The following is an 18,642-nucleotide window of genomic DNA, read 5'->3' as shown; positions in this document are numbered from 1 at the left end:
TGCTTCAACTGTCATAAAGCCATACAATACAGGGAGTGGGCACACACTAAGACCTTGCTGTCTTAGAATATAATGAAAACCAGAACAACTCCTCAAATACTGCTTTAAAAAAAATGACCTCAGAGTTGATTCCACAAAAACTGAACATGATAATGTTCATAAATACAGTATGTATTGCATTAGATTGTACCGGTGATCATGATATTGTGTCCACTCCTTGTATATCGGTAACCCAGAGCCACAGGTGTCTGGCTGTTTGCATCTGAAATCCCTTGAATACTTGGCTTGTTTGCTTTAGTCTGCCTGGACTGATGAGTTGGCTGAAATGTAGTTTTCTCAACTACATCAGGGAGGATCAAGCTGAAGTATTTGAGGAGATTTCAAACATTATTTATGACAGCAAATATTGATTGGCTAGCCACAGACCCGCGTGGCTCTGAGTCAAAAATAATCCTCATTATTTAATCACTCATCCCTCTTAAATCCTTGGCTTTAAGTTTGAACTCAGGAGGACTGAACCCAGAGGAATTTGAGGCCCTCGTCATCACCCCTCCCATCTCCTGCACCTCCACCCCGGCTCCAGATTTATACGGGGAACCAGTTGGGCCCAGTCATGATGAGCATGCCTATCAGGGGCAGGGTAAGGGCAGCAAGAGGTGAACTTATGCTGGGTGAGGAGCTGGGGCTGCACAGTTCGAACAGACTACCCTGGAAGCGCATCTTCGTGGAGTCCTGCCTCAGAGTCTCCCAGATGGAGCTGACTTCCTCCTGACAGTCGGACAGCGCTGCGAGGGCACATGTGTGGAAAGCTTCCCAGTGGCTGTGACAAACAAAAAACAAAAAAAGCATCATCAGATCAACGCTACGTCTGCCATTTCAAGCAACAACTCATCCTGGCTACAGCATGCAGACGTGTCATGGATTAAGATGCTTGCCAGTAATCTATCAGTCAGACGTGATGATGGTTATGGTGGCTTCAAGTAAGTCAAACTGAGCTTTAATTACCATGGCAACTGCATCAGAGAGTGAAACAATATCGCAGATGATATTGCAAGAGGGGCCATTTTCAACAGAAGGCTTATGTGTAAATCGTTGTCTTAAACATACTGTGCAGGGGTTGTAGGGTGAATGCCGTAACAATGACAAAAAACCCGTCCTCGGAATTTCATTACTGCTGCAGCAAAGTCATAAATAATTTAGTACAATGGCTCAGTGTCTCAGCACCATTCACTTCTCTATTCTCCCTCTGAGATCTTGTCATCTGCTCTTTTTATCTCCAGCATTTTATCAAGAGATGCACACGTCATACTGTACCTGTCTGTATTCATTCACTGAATCATGCACTGTTTCATACTTTTTGAACTGAAATACAGTTTTCTGCACAGTGCTGTAGTAATAAGTCGTCTTTTACTGAAGTTTTTTTTTATTACAGTCCATCTCAGCTGCTTTGTCTTTCAGTTCTCGCCTTCTCTTTTTAAAAGTGACTTTATCTGTTTTGGTAAAAAAAAAACATACCGATTCCTTTTGGGGATGTCCCATGTGCACAAGTGGGTGCGGCATGCTGTTCACACACTCACTCAATCATACAGTTATCATCACCTGCACACGGCTTCCACTCCCCTCTCGCTGGTCACGTTCTCCTGATAGTTGTCCATGCTGTCTCCCAGCTCCAGGACACAATCAGAAAAGTCCTTATAAATGTTCTCACACTTCACGTCTACATCTGAGTCTCCTGAATCCATCAGGGATAAGAATACTGCAAAACACACACAAATGATGGCTTCGTTGAGTTTATAGGCACAAGCAAAATAAATATTATTTCTAATTTGGTAATTTACTTGTGTGGAACAGTCTGTCTGGTTCTCTACCATCTCCCCACATCTATTACTATGATCATGCAACTTTTTTTTAATCACAGAATCACAGTATTTCATTCAATTTGTGTTTGATTTTGATTGGGTTTTAACATTCCTGTGTAATCTGAACTTTATTTTAAACAAATGCCAGTGGGCTGTGAAGCAGATGTTACCACTGATAATAATCCTGAACATTGCATCTCATTCCTTCCACAAAATGCTAAAACGTGTCGATAATGCACTATTGTGCAAGAGGACAATGCAAAATAAGCACAATTCAAGCAGTAAATATTTGTAAAAGTGGCGTTTAAAAAAAATAAATCAGTTTGGTGTTTTTTTATTTTTCGATCTTGCATGGCCAAAAGCACACTATCACCTACAGACACCCAGTTTCTATTGTCGATGGGTGTAGGCTACTACAAGCCACGGTGCAGGTCTCATCCCCATCACGCAACACAGATGGAGATAAATAAAGATTGCAATCATGGCGTGACATTGATGCAGGGAAAGAAAAGGTGTAAGGCAGTTATCTGTGTCAAACAATCCAAAGTGGCTTGCAGTCTAAATACAACCGGAGCTTGTGATATCTTACCCAAGGCAAACGCAAGAATCCCTGCGATCTTCGTCGACATGAAAAATCCCATATCATCCCATTTCAAGCCAAGCGGAGGGCGCGGGATGCTGCCGAGGCACTCGTCAATCGTGGAAGAAAAAAAGCGGAGCTTAGTCACACGGAACCGATTAACTGCTCATTATGAATGTGTGTCGGTGTGTATCAGTGATTAAGCGGCGATAAACACTTAGTGGGGGTGTATACAGTCTTTCCCTGCTCCGGCCGACTGCTGACGTTAAATGCACCCCCGGCGCGCGCTGAGCTCATCTTCCCCCCTCAGCACCGGACAGCTCTCACCTCCCCGAGGAAGAACCACCGAACAACACTCCTGAAGCACAGGGAGGACTCTCAGTATGCCCCTGCTGGTTATCTGACATAGCTCACACTTTATAGATAATATCTGATGTTATCTCAATGTCGAAGCTCCTCTTTGTTATAGTAGGCTACACAAAGCTGTCTTATATTACAAGTGTATTATAGTCCGTGTTTCAAGTTTAAATCGGATGCAGTCCCGTCCACTCCACAATGCACAATCCACAATTATTTAATGTTTCCGATGTGTGTGTTTTTTTTTTAACCCAAACATTTATTTGATAATGAAAAGAATCGTTAGTTGCAGCCCTACATGTCATTTCCTTTCAAAATTCCAAAAGTGGCACCATCCACATTTTACTGAAACTGCGTGCTGTTGATTGCACGAACCACAAACTGTCACGAGAATGCAGAAGACAACAGTATAATAATTAGGAAATAGAGTTTTTAAGTAAGCAACTAATGGGACAAAATACACTTTGTTCACCCTTTTATCGTCTTTGAAAACATATTTTTCTCCCAAAAGAAATGGCTTGCAATTCGACGGCACTTAGAAAAGAGTTTGCAATGCCCAACCAAGGAGAAGTTACATTACAACACGGTGAAAAACAACAGGTAAACTAAAGAAACCTCAAGAGAACACGGTTTAGTATACGTTGTAATTGCAGCTGCATTGCTCCACTGAAAAACATTTACTTTTAGAAACCTCCTGCTGTATGTGACTGGATGGTAAAAGCAGAGGGGTATCAGTGGGAAACCTTTTAATCTACTTTTTTTCTTAACATTAAGTCTTTGCAGGGCACTGCAAATACAGCACAGAAAGGCACAATGGTGTTTACATGATAGAGAAGTCATGAAATTATGACTTGACAGCATTCATAAAGCCAGCAGGTTGATTTATTCTGCTTTCTTTTCGGGGCAGTTTGTACCACAATCGTGTTGTTTTTTTTCCACAAAAACTTGAATGACTTATTGGTTCATCTTTTATCACCTTTCACACACACATACTGATAAAAAAAAGTCCCTTTCAAAGTGGACTGTAGTTCAGTCCTGTTCGTGTCTAAATGGCCTTGCTGTGATCAGGATGCTCTCTGTTCGTCGTTCCGGCAGGATGAGATCCACACAAACTTCTGGAACACGCTGCTCGGGTTGGAAATGTTGATCCGTTGTAAATGGGAATCGGGTTACAACGGCGAGGAAATGAGCTTTGAAAGCCTGATGGACAGTATGATGATGATGATGATGGATGGAAACGGAGCGTTTTATTGATCGGTTCCAGCTGCCCTATTGGTTCTTTTCCGTGGAGATGCTTTAGGGGAAGCCTTGTCTGGAAGACAGGATGCAAAGATCAGATTTGTGTAACACTAATGTGAGCAAACAAATCACTTGAAACAGTTGGGGATAAAACTGAACATACTCATGACATTGAGAGTCTCCTGAGGAATCCAGCTGATGTCCACATCGTTCATCCCACCAGTGCCCTTCTCTATTTTCACAGAGATTCTCTTTTTCTGCAAAAGACAACATGTTTCATTTAAAAAAAAAACACATTTGATCCAAGAGCCTGCTTCAATATCAACGTCTCCCTGTCGAAGGAAAAACAAAATCACTAGTTAATGTGCACTCTAATCCATTTGCAGCCATTGACTTTATCCACGGGAAACGTTCTATTACATTGGTAATGACTCATGAGGAAATGACTCATCCCATCTACATCATGTAGACCAAACATAGATATCTTAACATGAAGAATAAAAGCAGCCGATAGAAGACAAACGCATACCGTCCTCGTCTCCAGCACCTGGTACATCCCAAAGACCACCAGGGCCCCCAGTCCAACCAGGAAGATGTACAAGGACATTCTGCAGAAGGAAAACAGAATCAGAATGAAAGCATTGAATGGAAGAGTTCCCCGGCTACATGGTGTTTTTGCATACCCTATACTCTGCAAGTGATGCATGGCTGACTGAAATATAGTTTACTTTACTTACATACCCACCACAATGCGTGGTCACAATGTGAAGCCATCTATGTTTCAAATGTTGTTTTGGCGATGCAATATATTTAAATATCTGTCGCAACCAAGCAAGTTCAAGATTGATGTATGAAAACATTTCTATCACCTTTCCTAAATATTCTGCGGTCGACTTACTGAACACTGTATGGATATTATGTAGAAGCACAAACAAGCCATCAGAAAATAGCAATATTCAAGCAAACAGCTCCCTTTATCAGCAACTGAGTCGACTGAAATTGGCCCCTTTGTGCCCTGAAATGACCGGTATCTGAAACATTTGTGGTTTTGAAATTTTAGGATGCAAAACACTTTGCTTTGCCTGAATAATTTGCTGGTGACAGTTTCTGCCTCTTGCACCAGCAGCACAATTTTGACAACTAATCTCTTTGTGCCAATTTCACACCTGCTTTTTACAGGTTCGTGCATGTGCTGCAATAGTCTGGGAACGCTGGTATTGTGAAGCCTTACATAACGGCATGTAAGGGACATTTCAAACAAGTGATAGGTGGGCAAAAATAACTCGATTTAAACATCAGTTACATAAAACTGAGATGCAGAAATTGGTTTAAAATGTCAACAGACTGATTCAGTCATTCTGGTGCCACTTTATAGCGTTCTGTCTTCATTACATACAACCGTTACATACAAGTATGCACGCGATAGACAGCCTTACGTTTCTCCGTCCAGTCCCTCGTCTAGCTCGACGATGTTGACAGTCTGGTTGTAGATGGCGGTCTGAAACATGTTGCCCTGGAGAAAATAAAATAAAACGAGTCAGCGTAAACTCCAAGTGAACTTTCAAGAACTTTCTTTCTTAGAGCTGCATTTAAAATCTAAATGTCAATATGACTCAGCATCTGTCACGTCATTCGTTGATAGCATGGAAACAACAGTTAAAGCTCAGCAGGCAGAAAGTAATGACAGTAAGGAGCCACCAGTCAGCCCAACTATACACAGACAATATAGCTGTTTTATGAATATAAAAAGACAAACGGCTTTGCTGACAATGACTTATTCGGGTATTAGTTTTCATGAATCATCAGACTTGAGGCGGGATGTGATAAACCTTCCTGCGTCTGACATGTCAACCTGAACAGACCTCAAGCACCACCACCACAAATCTATTTCTGTGTAAATAAATAATGAAAAACCTTTTTACCTCAGTGTCAAGATAATTGAGGAGGATAACAAGACCAAATGGGCGACCTGCCATGGGCTGAGCTGGGATGAAGGAGTACTCGAAGGAGGCCTGAGCCTGGGGCTGCACCACGGTGCTCAGAGGCAACGCTGTGAACTACACAACACACACATCATGAACAAACTGACTTTGTTGCAATACAAACACATCAGATACACAAGTAAAAATTCAATGGTTTACATTTGTTCTTGTCTTCTACTTCAAGTAAAGAAAAAATGAAAGAAATCAATGCATCGGCATCAAAATAAAAACAAAAAGAGCACGTGTGCAACTGTAAGGGTTTTATTTACGACTATTAACCTCTATATTGTTCAGAATCATATTTTATATAATCACACCCCAAAAACACGCATTGAGGACTTTTTGAACATCTCATAATGAAAACAAATCAACAAATGATCATCTTCTTGTATCAGATTTCACATGAAGTAAAGAACTTGTAGCACATGTATGCCTGTGTTTTTTTATTTCTTATTTTAGATCAGACTCACGTTCTGGATGTAGAACTGGAAGTCTTGTGGGTAACGGAAGGAGGCCTCCAACGACTGAACGGTGAAATCCTGACTTCCCTTGTTGGTGAAACCCACCAGGAACCTCACAATTTCATTGGCAGTAAACTCTAAATGAATTATGAATACAAATAAATACAATGCAAAAGGCATAAATTGTGATAAGATGAAGAGCCAGATAATTGGCGTATACGTCCGTCAAGTCTAGGATGACGTATTCACTTAGTGTAAATGCTGTAGAAGCTCACCTTCTCCTGTCACGAAGATGATGGTTGTGTCGGCATCAGGGTGAGACGATGTCAGTTTATCAGCCGCTTCATCAGACTCTTCTTCGTCTCCTTCCTGAGGAGGAACATCGCATGACATCGTCTCTTGATCACCAGCATGTAAATCTATGGTCGGCTATACTGCTGCATGATGAAAACATACATACCGCAGGTTGCATCTGATCTTCTTCAACAAGCACCTCTTCTTCTTCTTCCTCCTCCTCCTCCTCCTCATCTACTGCAGCTTCTGGGTCCTCAGCAATGTCCTCAGCAGAGTCTGAGTCTGCGGAGACGTGGCCTAGAACACACGATATATATCACAACGATATACAAGAGTTGTGGTTTAACCATCACAGGAAATAATGTTGATCCATATTATATTGTATATCCAGGAGCAGTGTCCCATCTCAATACTGGTGAATTGTGTTTTCCTGGTGTTTTAAAACCGTTTTGGTAGTTTTATTTTCTCAGCAATCTTTTGGCAGTTTTTAGTGGGATGGATAATGAACACGTTTTCTTTCATATCACTTTTTTTTGTGTGAATACATCAGCCAGCCCTATTTCTTTGTGGAGAAACAAAAGCGTGGCTGTGAAAAAAAAGTGTGAGAAAACATTATGATTTGATCTTCTTCAAAATAACAACGTAGCCCAATACCTCAGAACTGGAATACCACACACCAGCAAGGCCATTCTGCAAACCAATCAATACGTCCTACGTTTTAAAGCGATGACTTGGCTGCATGGATTGATCTAGTTCACAATCATTCAAATGCAAAGCAAAATTAATGGCTGGGTCTACTCTCCAACTGTTGATACATTGTGATTAATGTCGACAGACAAACCACTTTGTTGCCAGTTTAAAATAAACAGCAGGACAATAAAAGTCACCATTTAAATGTAAGTCAGCGGGAGAAGAAAGCTTCGAGACACCAACAAACACACGGCGAGTTTCCATCTTATCTATGGTGACGTGTCCCAGCAGGAGCGAGTCGTTAACTGTTTCTGCATCCACAAAGACTTCTAGACTCCTTTTTCTTAAAATCACCTCTAAAGCGCGCAAAGTGAAACTTCGCCTTTTCACGGCAGACATTGTTGTTTTTTCAACGCTTCCACCGCAGCAGCAGCTGTTTGGAGACGATCGTTTTCAGAGTAAAAGAGACGAGATACGACTTTATTACAATGGATTTAAACTTGCGGATACAACCGTCTGTACATTGAGGTTCGTGAAGCGGCGGCGGAGACTCAACGCTGCTCGTGAACAGCTACGTGCCTGTGCCACGTCAATGTACGTGTGAGGCTGCCGAAACAACTTTTAAACTGAGGACACGAGACGAACCGTCGGCGTCAAACGAACAATACGACTTACCGATGGATAGCAATCCACAGGGGAAGGCCAGGAGAAACAGCAGCAGCAGTTTGGATCCGAAATCGACCATTTTGTCAGAGATAGAGGCTGAAGTTAGTAACACATCAGCGTTCAGGAGACGAGAGGAGAGCAGGAGGCGGGACAAGAGGCCGTAGACCCGCCTCCTAGGCCTGTGTGAGGTCTGGGAGGGACGACTGGTTGGTTTAGTTTTTTATATAGTTGTGTTTTACTCATGGAGACAGTGTATACCATGGGACAACTCTCTCATATCGTGGCTTTCAAACAATATTGTGCAAACTTCAAAAAAGACATCCGGCTGTTTGTCCTTCAAAGTAACTCGTTCATAGACTTTAATTCTTACTCAATCATGATGATTTGACTTTTGCACATTTTGATTTCTTGTAGCCTACAGATGGATTCTGCACTTGTCAGCACAATAGATTCAAATTAATAACACTTGTAGTGCAGCATTATATTCTCTTAATGGAAAAAAACTGCCCTTTTATATGGCAAAATGGGCTTTTGTTGTCTTTATTTTGCACATTTCTTTGTGTCACTTCATGTCCTGTGGTGTTTATGTGATAAATATAAATCCTTGAGTACTTTCATTATACTACAACTCATTTCATCCAAACAATGTAAGTATTTGGAAAAAAGATGAATTGTTGTTGAATGAGGTTCCCATGATGTTAGGTCTCTTCAATATTGCAGTGCTTTTTATATCAGTAATATAATGCAATACAATTACATACTCCGGGTTTACTCTGAGTACTTTTACTGCACTTTAAATGCATTTAGCTGATAATACTTCCATACTTTTACTTAACATTTTGATTGCTATAACATTTATGTACAAATATGAACAATATATACAGTTTTAAAAAAATAGACCATGAGCCTCTTAACAGTAATTGTCAGATCACTATGACATATAGTCAGGATAGGCTACAATAAACCAGTTTTCCAGTCTGCTTCAGAACTGATGTTTCGTCTCTGATTTGCCTGAGTTTGTGTGAACTTCGTATCAGGGTTCAAAGAGTGTCTGGAACCACGAGGAGAACAATTTATATAGTGTAGGGTGTGGAACAATCAAAAGACCTCAAGATGTCACTGTAGCGCAGTCACACCAACAGCATACTGAAATCTAAAGAGAAAACATGCTCGGTTAAGAACAACAAAGTGAAGTCCTTCAGGAGGATGAATCCTCCATTGAGACGTACATATTGTATTTCTCTAACTGTTCCTTTGATTTCACACAGTGGTGCCATAAACCCATTTAATGGGCAGAGATTAGCGAGTGTGGAGTCACAATACAGAACACATTACGTCACCAGAACCTCTGTTGAACTCATCATGTCCAACATATAATAATTACACTCTTGTGTGTCCACTGCTTCCTTTGAAAAATCCTTAAAAACTCACACATACCCTGTCTTCTCCTTCTGCACATCCATCTCTTAAAATAACTGCGTGTGTCATATTGTGAAGATGGACATGGCTTGACCTAAAGTTGCCCACACACCTTACAGGAAACCAGTCATCCAGTGTTGGTGGGTGGGATGAGTAAAAACAGACCTGGGGACCAGCTGGAGGATGTGTCAGGTCTGCGTCGCCACTTCACTGAATTGACATTCAAATCAATGAAAAGGGTGCAGTGTGCATGTAAGAAAAACGTTATAATTAAGGAACTTGTGTGTTAATGTGATTTAAACAGCGAAGGCTTTGCTGTTTTCATTCATTATTCAAACTACAACATTTCAATCTTCAAAGACGAGCAGTCTTTATTGGTGTAAATCAGCGGTGGCTTGTGTGTTTGTGGCTACGCCGTTTGTGACCTTTCACCCCGTCGTCTCTCTGATCATTCTCTGCCGTGTATGCATCGCAAGTCACCTTGCAGTGGTCATCAGGTGACGGTGAAGTCTAGACTCTAGACTAGAGAATAGAACATTTGGTTTATCCTCAATCAGGCGTACAGAGAGCTGCATAACCAGGTTTAACTGTGGTCCATGTCCCAATATGATCAGAACTAGGACGAGACTTAAAACCAGGACACTAGTTTGCACGTAAACACAGCCATTAATGGATCGATAATCTTGGCGATCTCCTATAAGATCTCAGTTGTTTCACTGATATAAAGTGTGTTTGGCCGGCTGCAGCCCAGGTTTAGCAGGTCCAGCTACAGAGAGAGGTTTACTTCCGTTTTACGATGCTGATCATGGAGTTTTTCTTCACACTTAGTCTTAGTCATTGTCACTGGTATATTTCTGTCCAAGCAACTCACGGCTGACTTGACAGCTTGATAACAAGATATGCGATAACAGCACTAAGCTGATGACTCAATGCACCATTTTATTTAAATCTATCCTGTTTCCTTGAATGTTGAGGGGGAAATTTGTCCTCTGTTAAGATATTTAAACATGACAGAATGATAAATAGAATGCATAGACAAGCCAATGGAAGTGACAATTTACTTTCTCAAAGATACCAAAATGAATTTTCAGGGTCATTTATGTGAAAATTGGTTGATTTACCTATAATATTCCCTAATATTGTCAAAAGAGGTTCACTGCCTCACTTCGTGTTGCTTTGATGTTATTTTCAGTCTACAGAAAGTTTGTGGTTTTCTGCAAAAGCACACATCCTGCTACGTGTTAACAGTCCTTTGAGTATGCATCACAGCGTGTGAGGATAAACATGCAACAGATGCCGTCGTCTTGTTTGTCACATTTGCAGTATAGTAAGAGAGACACAGAGAGACAGACAGAGAGAGAGAGACAGAGGGAATTGTCCTTGATTAAAGCTTCATTACCATGGCCAGCAGTTGCAATGGGACACAAGAGGGTGGTAAGTCTTGATTAAATATTTAGAAAATGTCATCCAGTGTGAGGTGTTACCATGATCATTCTTGATGTAAGGGTTGATGTGTGATTGAAAGGTCATCTACGCCGGCATATGCCGCATTCAGCTGCATTACAGCTTAGAAAACATTGATACTACGACTAGATAGGTAACATTTGTAGAAACTAGAGAGGTCTCACTCCAGTTTATTTTTGAAGAGCTGAGTCTATTCCCAGGAAATGATAAGTACGTTTTCCTGATTTTTTACTTTAGACTTTTACCTGACACATAGTATTTTTACAATGTTGTATTAGCGCTTTAACTTTAGTAGAGGATCTGAATAAATCCTCCACCACTGGATGCTACCATGGTAACAATGTGGTCCAACTATTCCTTTTAGACTCTCTCTGATGAAACTGTAACTTAATGAAGGCAGTCAGTGCTGCTTTGCCCAAAGGCAATGTATTTTTTTTACATTTTGAGCAATTATCACACCACTACAATGTGAATAATTAACAACATGATGTATATCTCAACATGATATGTTGTATATAATAATTATATATATATATTTATAAGGGGTATAAGGTTGCACCATGTCAGATATCGGGCCGATACTAACTGCAAATAGCTTGTATCGTCACAATGGGGCCGATTTATTCAATTTCTATTCAGTTCAATTCTATTATACATTATGGAATTTTAATTTCTGTTTTGAACATTTTGTTTTTTCATTTAATTGGTTCACAATTTAATTAATTCAGTAATTCCTGATCATTTTACCTCGTTGCTAATGTATGATTAAATATGAATTATTTGAATAATAAATAACAATTCAATACATTTATATATGTATCTATTAATTAGTTAGATTTTGTGTCGAATGGTGTTTGAACAGTTTGAGAGTGCAGTGAGACATAGCCTGAGACAATAAAAGTGAAAATTTGATTTTGAAAAGCATTTTCCCTTAATGTTGTGGTGAAGATGAAGAAACGGAGATTGAATACCGTCTCACTTCATGAGAGACAGGCTCAGTGAAACGTCTACCGCAGTGAGTTGCACTGAAACTGAAAATGTTTTTGGAGATAGGAAATGCATCCAACATTGTTTGCTGAGCATGTATTCTTGCAACACAAACCTGCTGCACTGTGCAATCACACATTGCACACATTCACGTGTGCAATAACATCTCAGTTAAAACCTCACCTTCTGCTGCAGACGACTGAGCAGATCCACTGACATGAGGTGTAAATCTGCTTCCATGATTTGTTTTATTGCCTTGTTTTCCAAGCAGGGAATGAAACAGTCTGCTGACACTCACTCCTTTAAATGTTGCGCATTAAGTTATATTTTTGTCGAACTTGTTGTAGCTAGCATTGCAGTCCATGTGACAAACCCAACCAAAAGACTACATGGCCCATTGACAAACACAAATCAGAGTATTACAACTTACCTGCCCTTATAATGAGGATGGGTATTGGTTCAGACATGGATTGTGTTGGAAAATAGGTGAACAAAAAACTAAATTACATTTTTCCAAATAAAACTGATACCATATACCATACAAACTGTGGCAGTGGACACAAATCAATTTCAGTGTTCTTAAATTTACAGTGGTGTCTAAATATTTGTTCCTTTTAAAAATCTATGAAGCTTTTTCAATGTCTTATGTGCTCTATTATTGTGCTATTTCGGCTGTCTCTGTGTGTGAAATGTGCTCCATAAATAAACTTGACATTTTCCTGAGTGTCTGAAATATATTTTGAGTTGGCAGATACTGTGGTTCAGTGGTTAGCACTGTCACCTCACTGTGCAGGTGGGTTTTTTGTCTCTGTGTCTGCAAAGGTTTTCTGTCGGTGCCTTTCCTCAAAACTCATATACATGTGGTTAGGTGTGACATATAAACTTGAAGCCTCCAGACACTAAGAATGGACATCTCATGTTTTGCATTTAAACTTCTTTAAATGAGAATATTTGCATTCATAGGTTCTGGATTTTACAATGCAGGACGTGTCAATAAGATCTTGTGAATTTTTATAGCTTACCTTTCTTGTGGAAAAAACATATCCAACATATTATTATTGAAAGAGTATTCAATTATCATAAATGATCCTTATTTTTTCTTTATCTCTCCAGGTTGGAGTTTTTTGCATGTTCCATGGAATCTAAAGGTGCTATTCGGCATCATCACCATGGTGCTGGTCCTCTCACTGTGTTGGAATATTTTTTGCTGCGTATCAAAATGTTCCTCAGGTAAATAAGTTATTTGCTTGTGAAAAATCCAGTGAACACAAATTCATATTCTGTATCTGATGCTGAGAGTATTTTTCTTCATACAGGAAAAGGGCTGTGTAAACCAAGGACAAGACAAAGGTATGTATCATATGTTCACTGTTCAAAAGAAAGGGCAGCTTTATCTCCTCTTCAACGGTCCGCTTGTTCAGAAGTCATTACCAAACTGAAAAAAATAAAACACATTATCCTCTTTGTATGTCCAATTTAAGACGGAGCCCAAGGCAGATGGAAGATAATCCTATTTATGGAAACATAGGCTTGCAGTCAAGTAAGTGCATTGTACATGTGTGTCTCTTTCAATGCCTTCATCTGTGTCTGTTTACAATGTGATGCTGTTTTCCACAGGCACGACTTTGTTCATAGAAGTTGAGCCTCAACACTCTTCATCTTTGAGGGATCATCATAGAGTCAATCCGGAGTCACAGGTAGAGTCTTTAAACTCCTGTTCAAAGATTCAGGTCTCATCTGTTGAACATGTGGTTCAGAGGGCCTTTGTAAGGAAAGGAGAGGATTGTGTTGGATCACATTTGATAACTTTGCTATAATTCTCTTTAAGCCTGTCCTGTAATGTTGTGTGAAGACATTGCATTATTGTTTTTTTGTTTCTCTCTCCAGTCCAAAACTCAGGACTGCTATGCCAACCTGACCCTGAAGGCTCCCAGGCCGCAGTCTGGCCGTGTCTCTCCACAGATACAGTACTCAGACGTAGTTCATTTACATGAGGCGCCGGAGTCAGAGAAGGAGGATGAAGGCAACGCTGACGGCGTCTCCACCATGTCTGATCTGTATGCTTCTGTGCAAAATCAGCGCACCAAAACCGTCGACACTGCAGACAGCGGAGAGGGCTACGCCAACCATCTCTGAGATGCCTTACATGGTCTTTGTGCGTCTTGACCTGCCGTCACAGGATGGCACTGTTTGTTGTTTGTCATCAAAAATGACAACCCCTCTGTGTAGCTAAGTAGTGCATGTCATACCACTCATGCACACTAACTGAATTGTATTAGTTGTATGACAGAATGTTCATACATTATTTTTTGACTTGCCTTGTTTGGTGTTTCTGTAAGAGCAAAGCATTTGATTAATTCATTAATTAACTATATCTTTGATTGTTGTTTCTCTGCTAAATCACACTGGGATTTATTAATTGTCTGTCTTTACTGGAATTACACCCTTTGATTATTTAAGATCCCCTCCTCACGTGTTTGAAGACAAATACTCTGCTTTGAACAATGATTTGTTTCTGATGTGTTCCACCAAAAAGTTTGTTTGCTTTTTCCAGGTTTTCTCATCACATTTGGCTTCAATGCTTGTGACAATATCCTGCTGGTGCGTTTTGAGTAGAAAGGGACTTCAAATTACATTCCCACCAATCAATATCTGACTTGTCATAAAAAGCTATTCATATTGTCAATGCCTGCTCCTGTAATCTTTCCTGGCGTTGAATTGTCACTTACTTGGTTAATGTTTCAACCTGTCATATCTGACCTGAGATAAAGGGTTTCTGCAATAATAAGCAACTCTAACAGATTGTAAAAAGTAAACCTAAAGGCCTTTTTTTAGTGTGTCAGTGGTGAGTTCTGTAAAATTGTGACAAAAACAAAACACAGGTACGTTATCTTACAGAGCGGAAGACCATGTGTGCGTTTTACACTTTCACCTTGAACTTTTTTGACTTATTAGAGCAGCCTGAAAATAAGGAATTGCAGTAATCTAGTCTAGAGGTAACAAATGCATGAACTAATTTCTCTGCATCGCTGTGAGATAGGATGTGCCTGATTTTTGAAATATTACGTAGGTGAAAAAAGGCAGTCCTAGAAATAAGTTTGATCTGAGAGTTGAAAGACAAATCCTGATCAAAGGTAACTCCAAGATTCTTGACGGTGCTGCTGGATGCCAGCGCAATGCCATCTAGAGAAACTATATCACTAGATAACTGATTTCGGAGGTGTTCTGGGCCTAGTAGAATAACTTCAGTTTTGTCTGAGTTTAACATCAGGAAGTTGCAGGTCATCCAGGTTTTTATGTCCTTAAGACACGCTTGCAGTTTAGCGAGCTGGTTGGTTTCGTCTGGTTTGATCGATGTATATAATTGAGTATCATCTGCATAACAATGAAAGGTTATAGAGTGTTTTCTGAAAATATTACCTAAAGGAAGCATATATAAGGTGAACAAGATTGGTCCAAGCACAGAACCTTGTGGAACTCCATAACTGACGTTGGTCTTCATCGAGGCTTCATCATTTACATAAACAAACTGAGAACGATCCGATAGATAGGATCCAAACCAGTTCAGTGCGGTTCCTTTGATGCCAATATAATGTTCCAGTCTCTGCAACAGGATGTAGTGGTCTATAGTGTCGAACGCAGCACTAAGGTTTAACAGGACAAGAACAGAGACGAGTCCTTTGTCTGATGCGATTAGAAGGTCATTAGTTATTTTTACCAGAGCTGTCTCTGTGCTATGATGCTTTCTAAATCCTGACTGAAAATCCTCAAATAAACGATTGTTACACAGAAAGTCACACAACTGATTTGCAACTGCTTTCTCAAGGATCTTAGAGAGGAAGGGAAGGTTCGAGATCGGTCTATAGTTGGCCAACACCTCTGGATCCAGAGTGGGCTTCTTAAGAAGAGGTTTAATCACAGCTACTTTAAAGGACTGTGGTACATGACCTGCTACTAAAGACAGGTTGATGATATCTAATAAAGTTGTGCTAATTAATGGTAGCACTTCTTTAAGCAGCCTAGTCGGTATCGGGTCTAAGAGACAGGTGGAAGGTTTAGACGTAAAAATTGTTGAAGTCAGTTTGTCAAGGTCAATGGGAGTAAAGCCATCTAAACATATATCAGGGTTTACAGCTGTTTCTAAGGTTACTCTATTTGTTACACCCTTTGATTATTTAAGATCCCCTCCTCACGTGTTTGAAGACAAATACTCTGCTTTGAACAATGATTTGTTTCTGATGTGTTCCACCAAAAAGTTTGTTTGCTTTTTCCAGGTTTTCTCATCACATTTGGCTTCAATGCTTGTGACAATATCCTGCAGGTGCGTTTTGAGTAGAAAGGGACTTCAAATTACATTCCCACCAATCAATATCTGACTTGTCATAAAAAGCTATTCATATTGTCAATGCCTGCTCCTGTAATCTTTCCTGGCGTTGAATTGTCACTTACTTGGTTAATGTTTCAACCTGTCATATCTGACCTGAGATAAAGGGTTTCTGCAATAATAAGCAACTCTAACAGATTGTAAAAAGTAAACCTAAAGGCCTTTTTTTAGTGTGTCAGTGGTGAGTTCTGTAAAATTGTGACAAAAACAAAACACAGGTACGTTATCTTATAGAGCGGAAGACCATGTGTGCGTTTTACACTTTCACTTTGAACTTTGCAAAATAAGATAGCCTACAGCTGTTGAATGTTAAGGAATATTCGAGCAATGCAGATAATGAGGTGAGTAAATTGACACCATCAAGCTGAACTGAGATCTTTGTTTTCAACCACACAGTACAGAGGCTGCTGTGATAGTCCATCATTTTCACTTAGAGTTCAAATTTCAAGTCATGGTCGCAGTGGTGTGATGTTCTTAATAAAGCTGATGAAACTAAATCAGATTGTTGAATGCATTTTTCTTTATCCTATTCCATGAAGAAGATGATCAAAGTGTTTATCAGCAATCTGTGGGTGTTATAAACTTCATATCAAATGCAATATACATGGATCCTGAGTAGAACGTTTCCTGTTGTCCATGATTAGATAAGGCCCATTGCTGACCTTACAATTTAATAAAAGACAGTGAGGTGATGTAATTCCTCAACCTTTGTAACTAATGCCATGTGTTTTAATGCAGGCAATCACTTAACATTATATGTTATCTGGTATCTGGTGTTATCATTTTTATTAAGGACACAGTCAACTTGTTGTGGACTTAAACACGAAGAGCTTAATTCAATTCAATTTATTTTTGTATAGCCCAAAATCACAAATTACAAATTTGCCTCAGAGGGCTTTACAATATGTACACATTTGACATCCTCTTGTCCCGGAACCCTCACATCAGAACAGGAAAAACTCTCCAAAAAAACCCTTTAACGGGAGGAAAGAGGAAGAAACCTGTGGGAGAGCGACCGTGGCTCACTGGGTTAAGAGGGTCGTCTGGGAACCGGAAGGTCAACGGTTCGATCCCCGACTGGGACGTGTCACGTGTCGAAGTGTACCTGAGCAATACACTGAACCCCCGGCTCCCCGGGCGCTGATCACTGGCAGCCCACTGCTCCCTATATACAGGGATGGGTCAAATGCAGAGATACATTTCGTGTATGTGTAAAAATATATATGACAATAAAAATGGTTTCTTTCTTTCTTTCTTCTTCAATAGAGGAGGGATCCCTCTCCCCGGATGGACAGAAGTGCAATGATGTCATGTGTAGAACAGGATAGTGAATTACAACACATTCAATGTAGTTACAGCACATTCAATGTATGACACAACCACGACATGAGGCAAGACCTGGTCCAGGTAAACCCGGATACACAGGAACCTGTGAGGCGAGAAAGCACAGAGACTCTGGTGAAGAAGCAGGTCAATAATGTGCATTAATGGTATCGGTAGTATGAAATAGTAATGTGAGTAATAATAAAAGTGATATTAGCAGTTGGAGTCAGCAGGGCCATGGTAGGAGGAAGGACCAGGGTCCAGATGAAACCATGCTCCATGGAAACCTGTGAGGAGAGGAAGCACAAGGACTCAGGGGAAGAGACAAAATCAGTACTTAATCACAGCTACTTTGAAGGACTGTGGTACCTGACCTGTTACTAAAGACAGGTTGATGATATCTAATAAAGTTGTGCTAATTAATGGTAGCACTTCTTTAAGCAGCCTAGTCGGTATAGGGTCTAAGAGACAGGTGAACGGTTTAGACGTAAAAATGGTTGAAGTCAGTTTGTCAAGGTCAATGGGAGTAAAGCCATCTAAACATATATCAGGGTTTACAGCTGTTTCTAAGGTTACTCTATTTGTGGAAAGATCGGTCGAGGGCAGGAGATTATTAATGTTCTCTCCAATAATTATCATCTTATCATTAAAGAAGTTCATGAAGTCATTGCTACTGAGGTCTATAGGGATACTCTGCACAACAGGGCTGTGACTCTCTGTCAGCCTGGCTACAGTGCTGAAGAGGAACCTGGGGTTGTTCTTATTTTTCTCTATATTTCTCTATTTTTCTTATATGAGTAATAAGCTGCTCTGGCATTACGGAGGGCCTTCTTATATGTCTTAAGACTGTCTCGCCAGAGTAATCGAGATTCTTCCAAGTTAGTGGAACGCCATGTTCTTTCAAGTTTTTGCGATGTTTGCTTTAATTTGCGGGTTT

General features: G+C 40.2%; 3 protein-coding genes across 3 annotated transcripts; 1 reads left to right on the top strand and 2 right to left on the bottom strand.

Moving 5' to 3' along the window:
• Positions 1 to 574: 574 nt before the first annotated feature.
• On the bottom strand, positions 575 to 3,120 carry LOC306797574 (neuritin-like). Its single transcript, XM_079296913.1, has 3 exons — positions 2,449 to 3,120; positions 1,600 to 1,756; positions 575 to 820 (listed from the first exon to the last, which is right to left on the bottom strand). Exons 1-3 carry the CDS (start codon positions 2,498 to 2,500, stop codon positions 586 to 588), a joined length of 444 nt encoding a protein of 147 aa, XP_079153039.1. The 5' UTR covers positions 2,501 to 3,120; the 3' UTR covers positions 575 to 585.
• Positions 3,121 to 3,258: 138 nt separating this feature from the next.
• LOC306797573 (translocon-associated protein subunit alpha-like) lies at positions 3,259 to 8,267 on the bottom strand. Its single transcript, XM_079296912.1, has 9 exons — positions 8,138 to 8,267; positions 6,939 to 7,069; positions 6,754 to 6,847; positions 6,488 to 6,615; positions 5,958 to 6,092; positions 5,472 to 5,548; positions 4,565 to 4,643; positions 4,199 to 4,292; positions 3,259 to 4,108 (listed from the first exon to the last, which is right to left on the bottom strand). The coding sequence occupies exons 1-9, from the start codon at positions 8,205 to 8,207 to the stop codon at positions 4,044 to 4,046; spliced, it is 873 nt and encodes a 290-aa protein (XP_079153038.1). The 5' UTR covers positions 8,208 to 8,267; the 3' UTR covers positions 3,259 to 4,043.
• A 2,609-nt stretch (positions 8,268 to 10,876) lies between these two features.
• LOC306797735 (signaling threshold-regulating transmembrane adapter 1-like) lies at positions 10,877 to 14,634 on the top strand. Its single transcript, XM_079297130.1, has 6 exons — positions 10,877 to 10,981; positions 13,112 to 13,228; positions 13,315 to 13,348; positions 13,480 to 13,538; positions 13,616 to 13,695; positions 13,886 to 14,634. Exons 1-6 carry the CDS (start codon positions 10,948 to 10,950, stop codon positions 14,132 to 14,134), a joined length of 573 nt encoding a protein of 190 aa, XP_079153256.1. The 5' UTR covers positions 10,877 to 10,947; the 3' UTR covers positions 14,135 to 14,634.
• Positions 14,635 to 18,642: the final 4,008 nt, after the last annotated feature.

This window comes from Melanostigma gelatinosum (assembly GCF_949748355.1).
Source record: "Melanostigma gelatinosum genome assembly, chromosome: 3".
Classification (NCBI taxonomy): domain Eukaryota; kingdom Metazoa; phylum Chordata; class Actinopteri; order Perciformes; family Zoarcidae; genus Melanostigma; species Melanostigma gelatinosum.
This window is presented reverse-complemented; position numbering and strand designations above follow the sequence as displayed.

Excerpts from the sequence above, each read along its gene's own strand:
- LOC306797573 (XM_079296912.1), bottom strand. The coding sequence starts at position 8,207 with ATGGTCGATTTCGGATCCAAACTGCTGCTGCTGTTTCTCCTGGCCTTC. Across the intron at positions 6,093-6,487 it reads TCCAGTTCTACATCCAGAAC|TTCACAGCGTTGCCTCTGAG; the intron begins GTGAGTCTGATC and ends TGTGTTGTGTAG. Across the intron at positions 4,293-4,564 it reads AGGTGCTGGAGACGAGGACG|AAAAAGAGAATCTCTGTGAA; the intron begins GTATGCGTTTGT and ends TGTCTTTTGCAG.
- LOC306797735 (XM_079297130.1), top strand. The coding sequence starts at position 10,948 with ATGGCCAGCAGTTGCAATGGGACACAAGAGGGTG. Across the intron at positions 13,229-13,314 it reads CGTATCAAAATGTTCCTCAG|GAAAAGGGCTGTGTAAACCA; the intron begins GTAAATAAGTTA and ends TTCTTCATACAG. Across the intron at positions 13,539-13,615 it reads AAACATAGGCTTGCAGTCAA|GCACGACTTTGTTCATAGAA; the intron begins GTAAGTGCATTG and ends TGTTTTCCACAG.
- LOC306797574 (XM_079296913.1), bottom strand. The coding sequence starts at position 2,500 with ATGGGATTTTTCATGTCGACGAAGATCGCAGGGATTCTTGCGTTTGCC. Across the intron at positions 1,757-2,448 it reads GATTCTTGCGTTTGCCTTGG|TATTCTTATCCCTGATGGAT; the intron begins GTAAGATATCAC and ends TGTGTTTTGCAG. Across the intron at positions 821-1,599 it reads GGAGTGGAAGCCGTGTGCAG|CCACTGGGAAGCTTTCCACA; the intron begins GTGATGATAACT and ends TGTTTGTCACAG.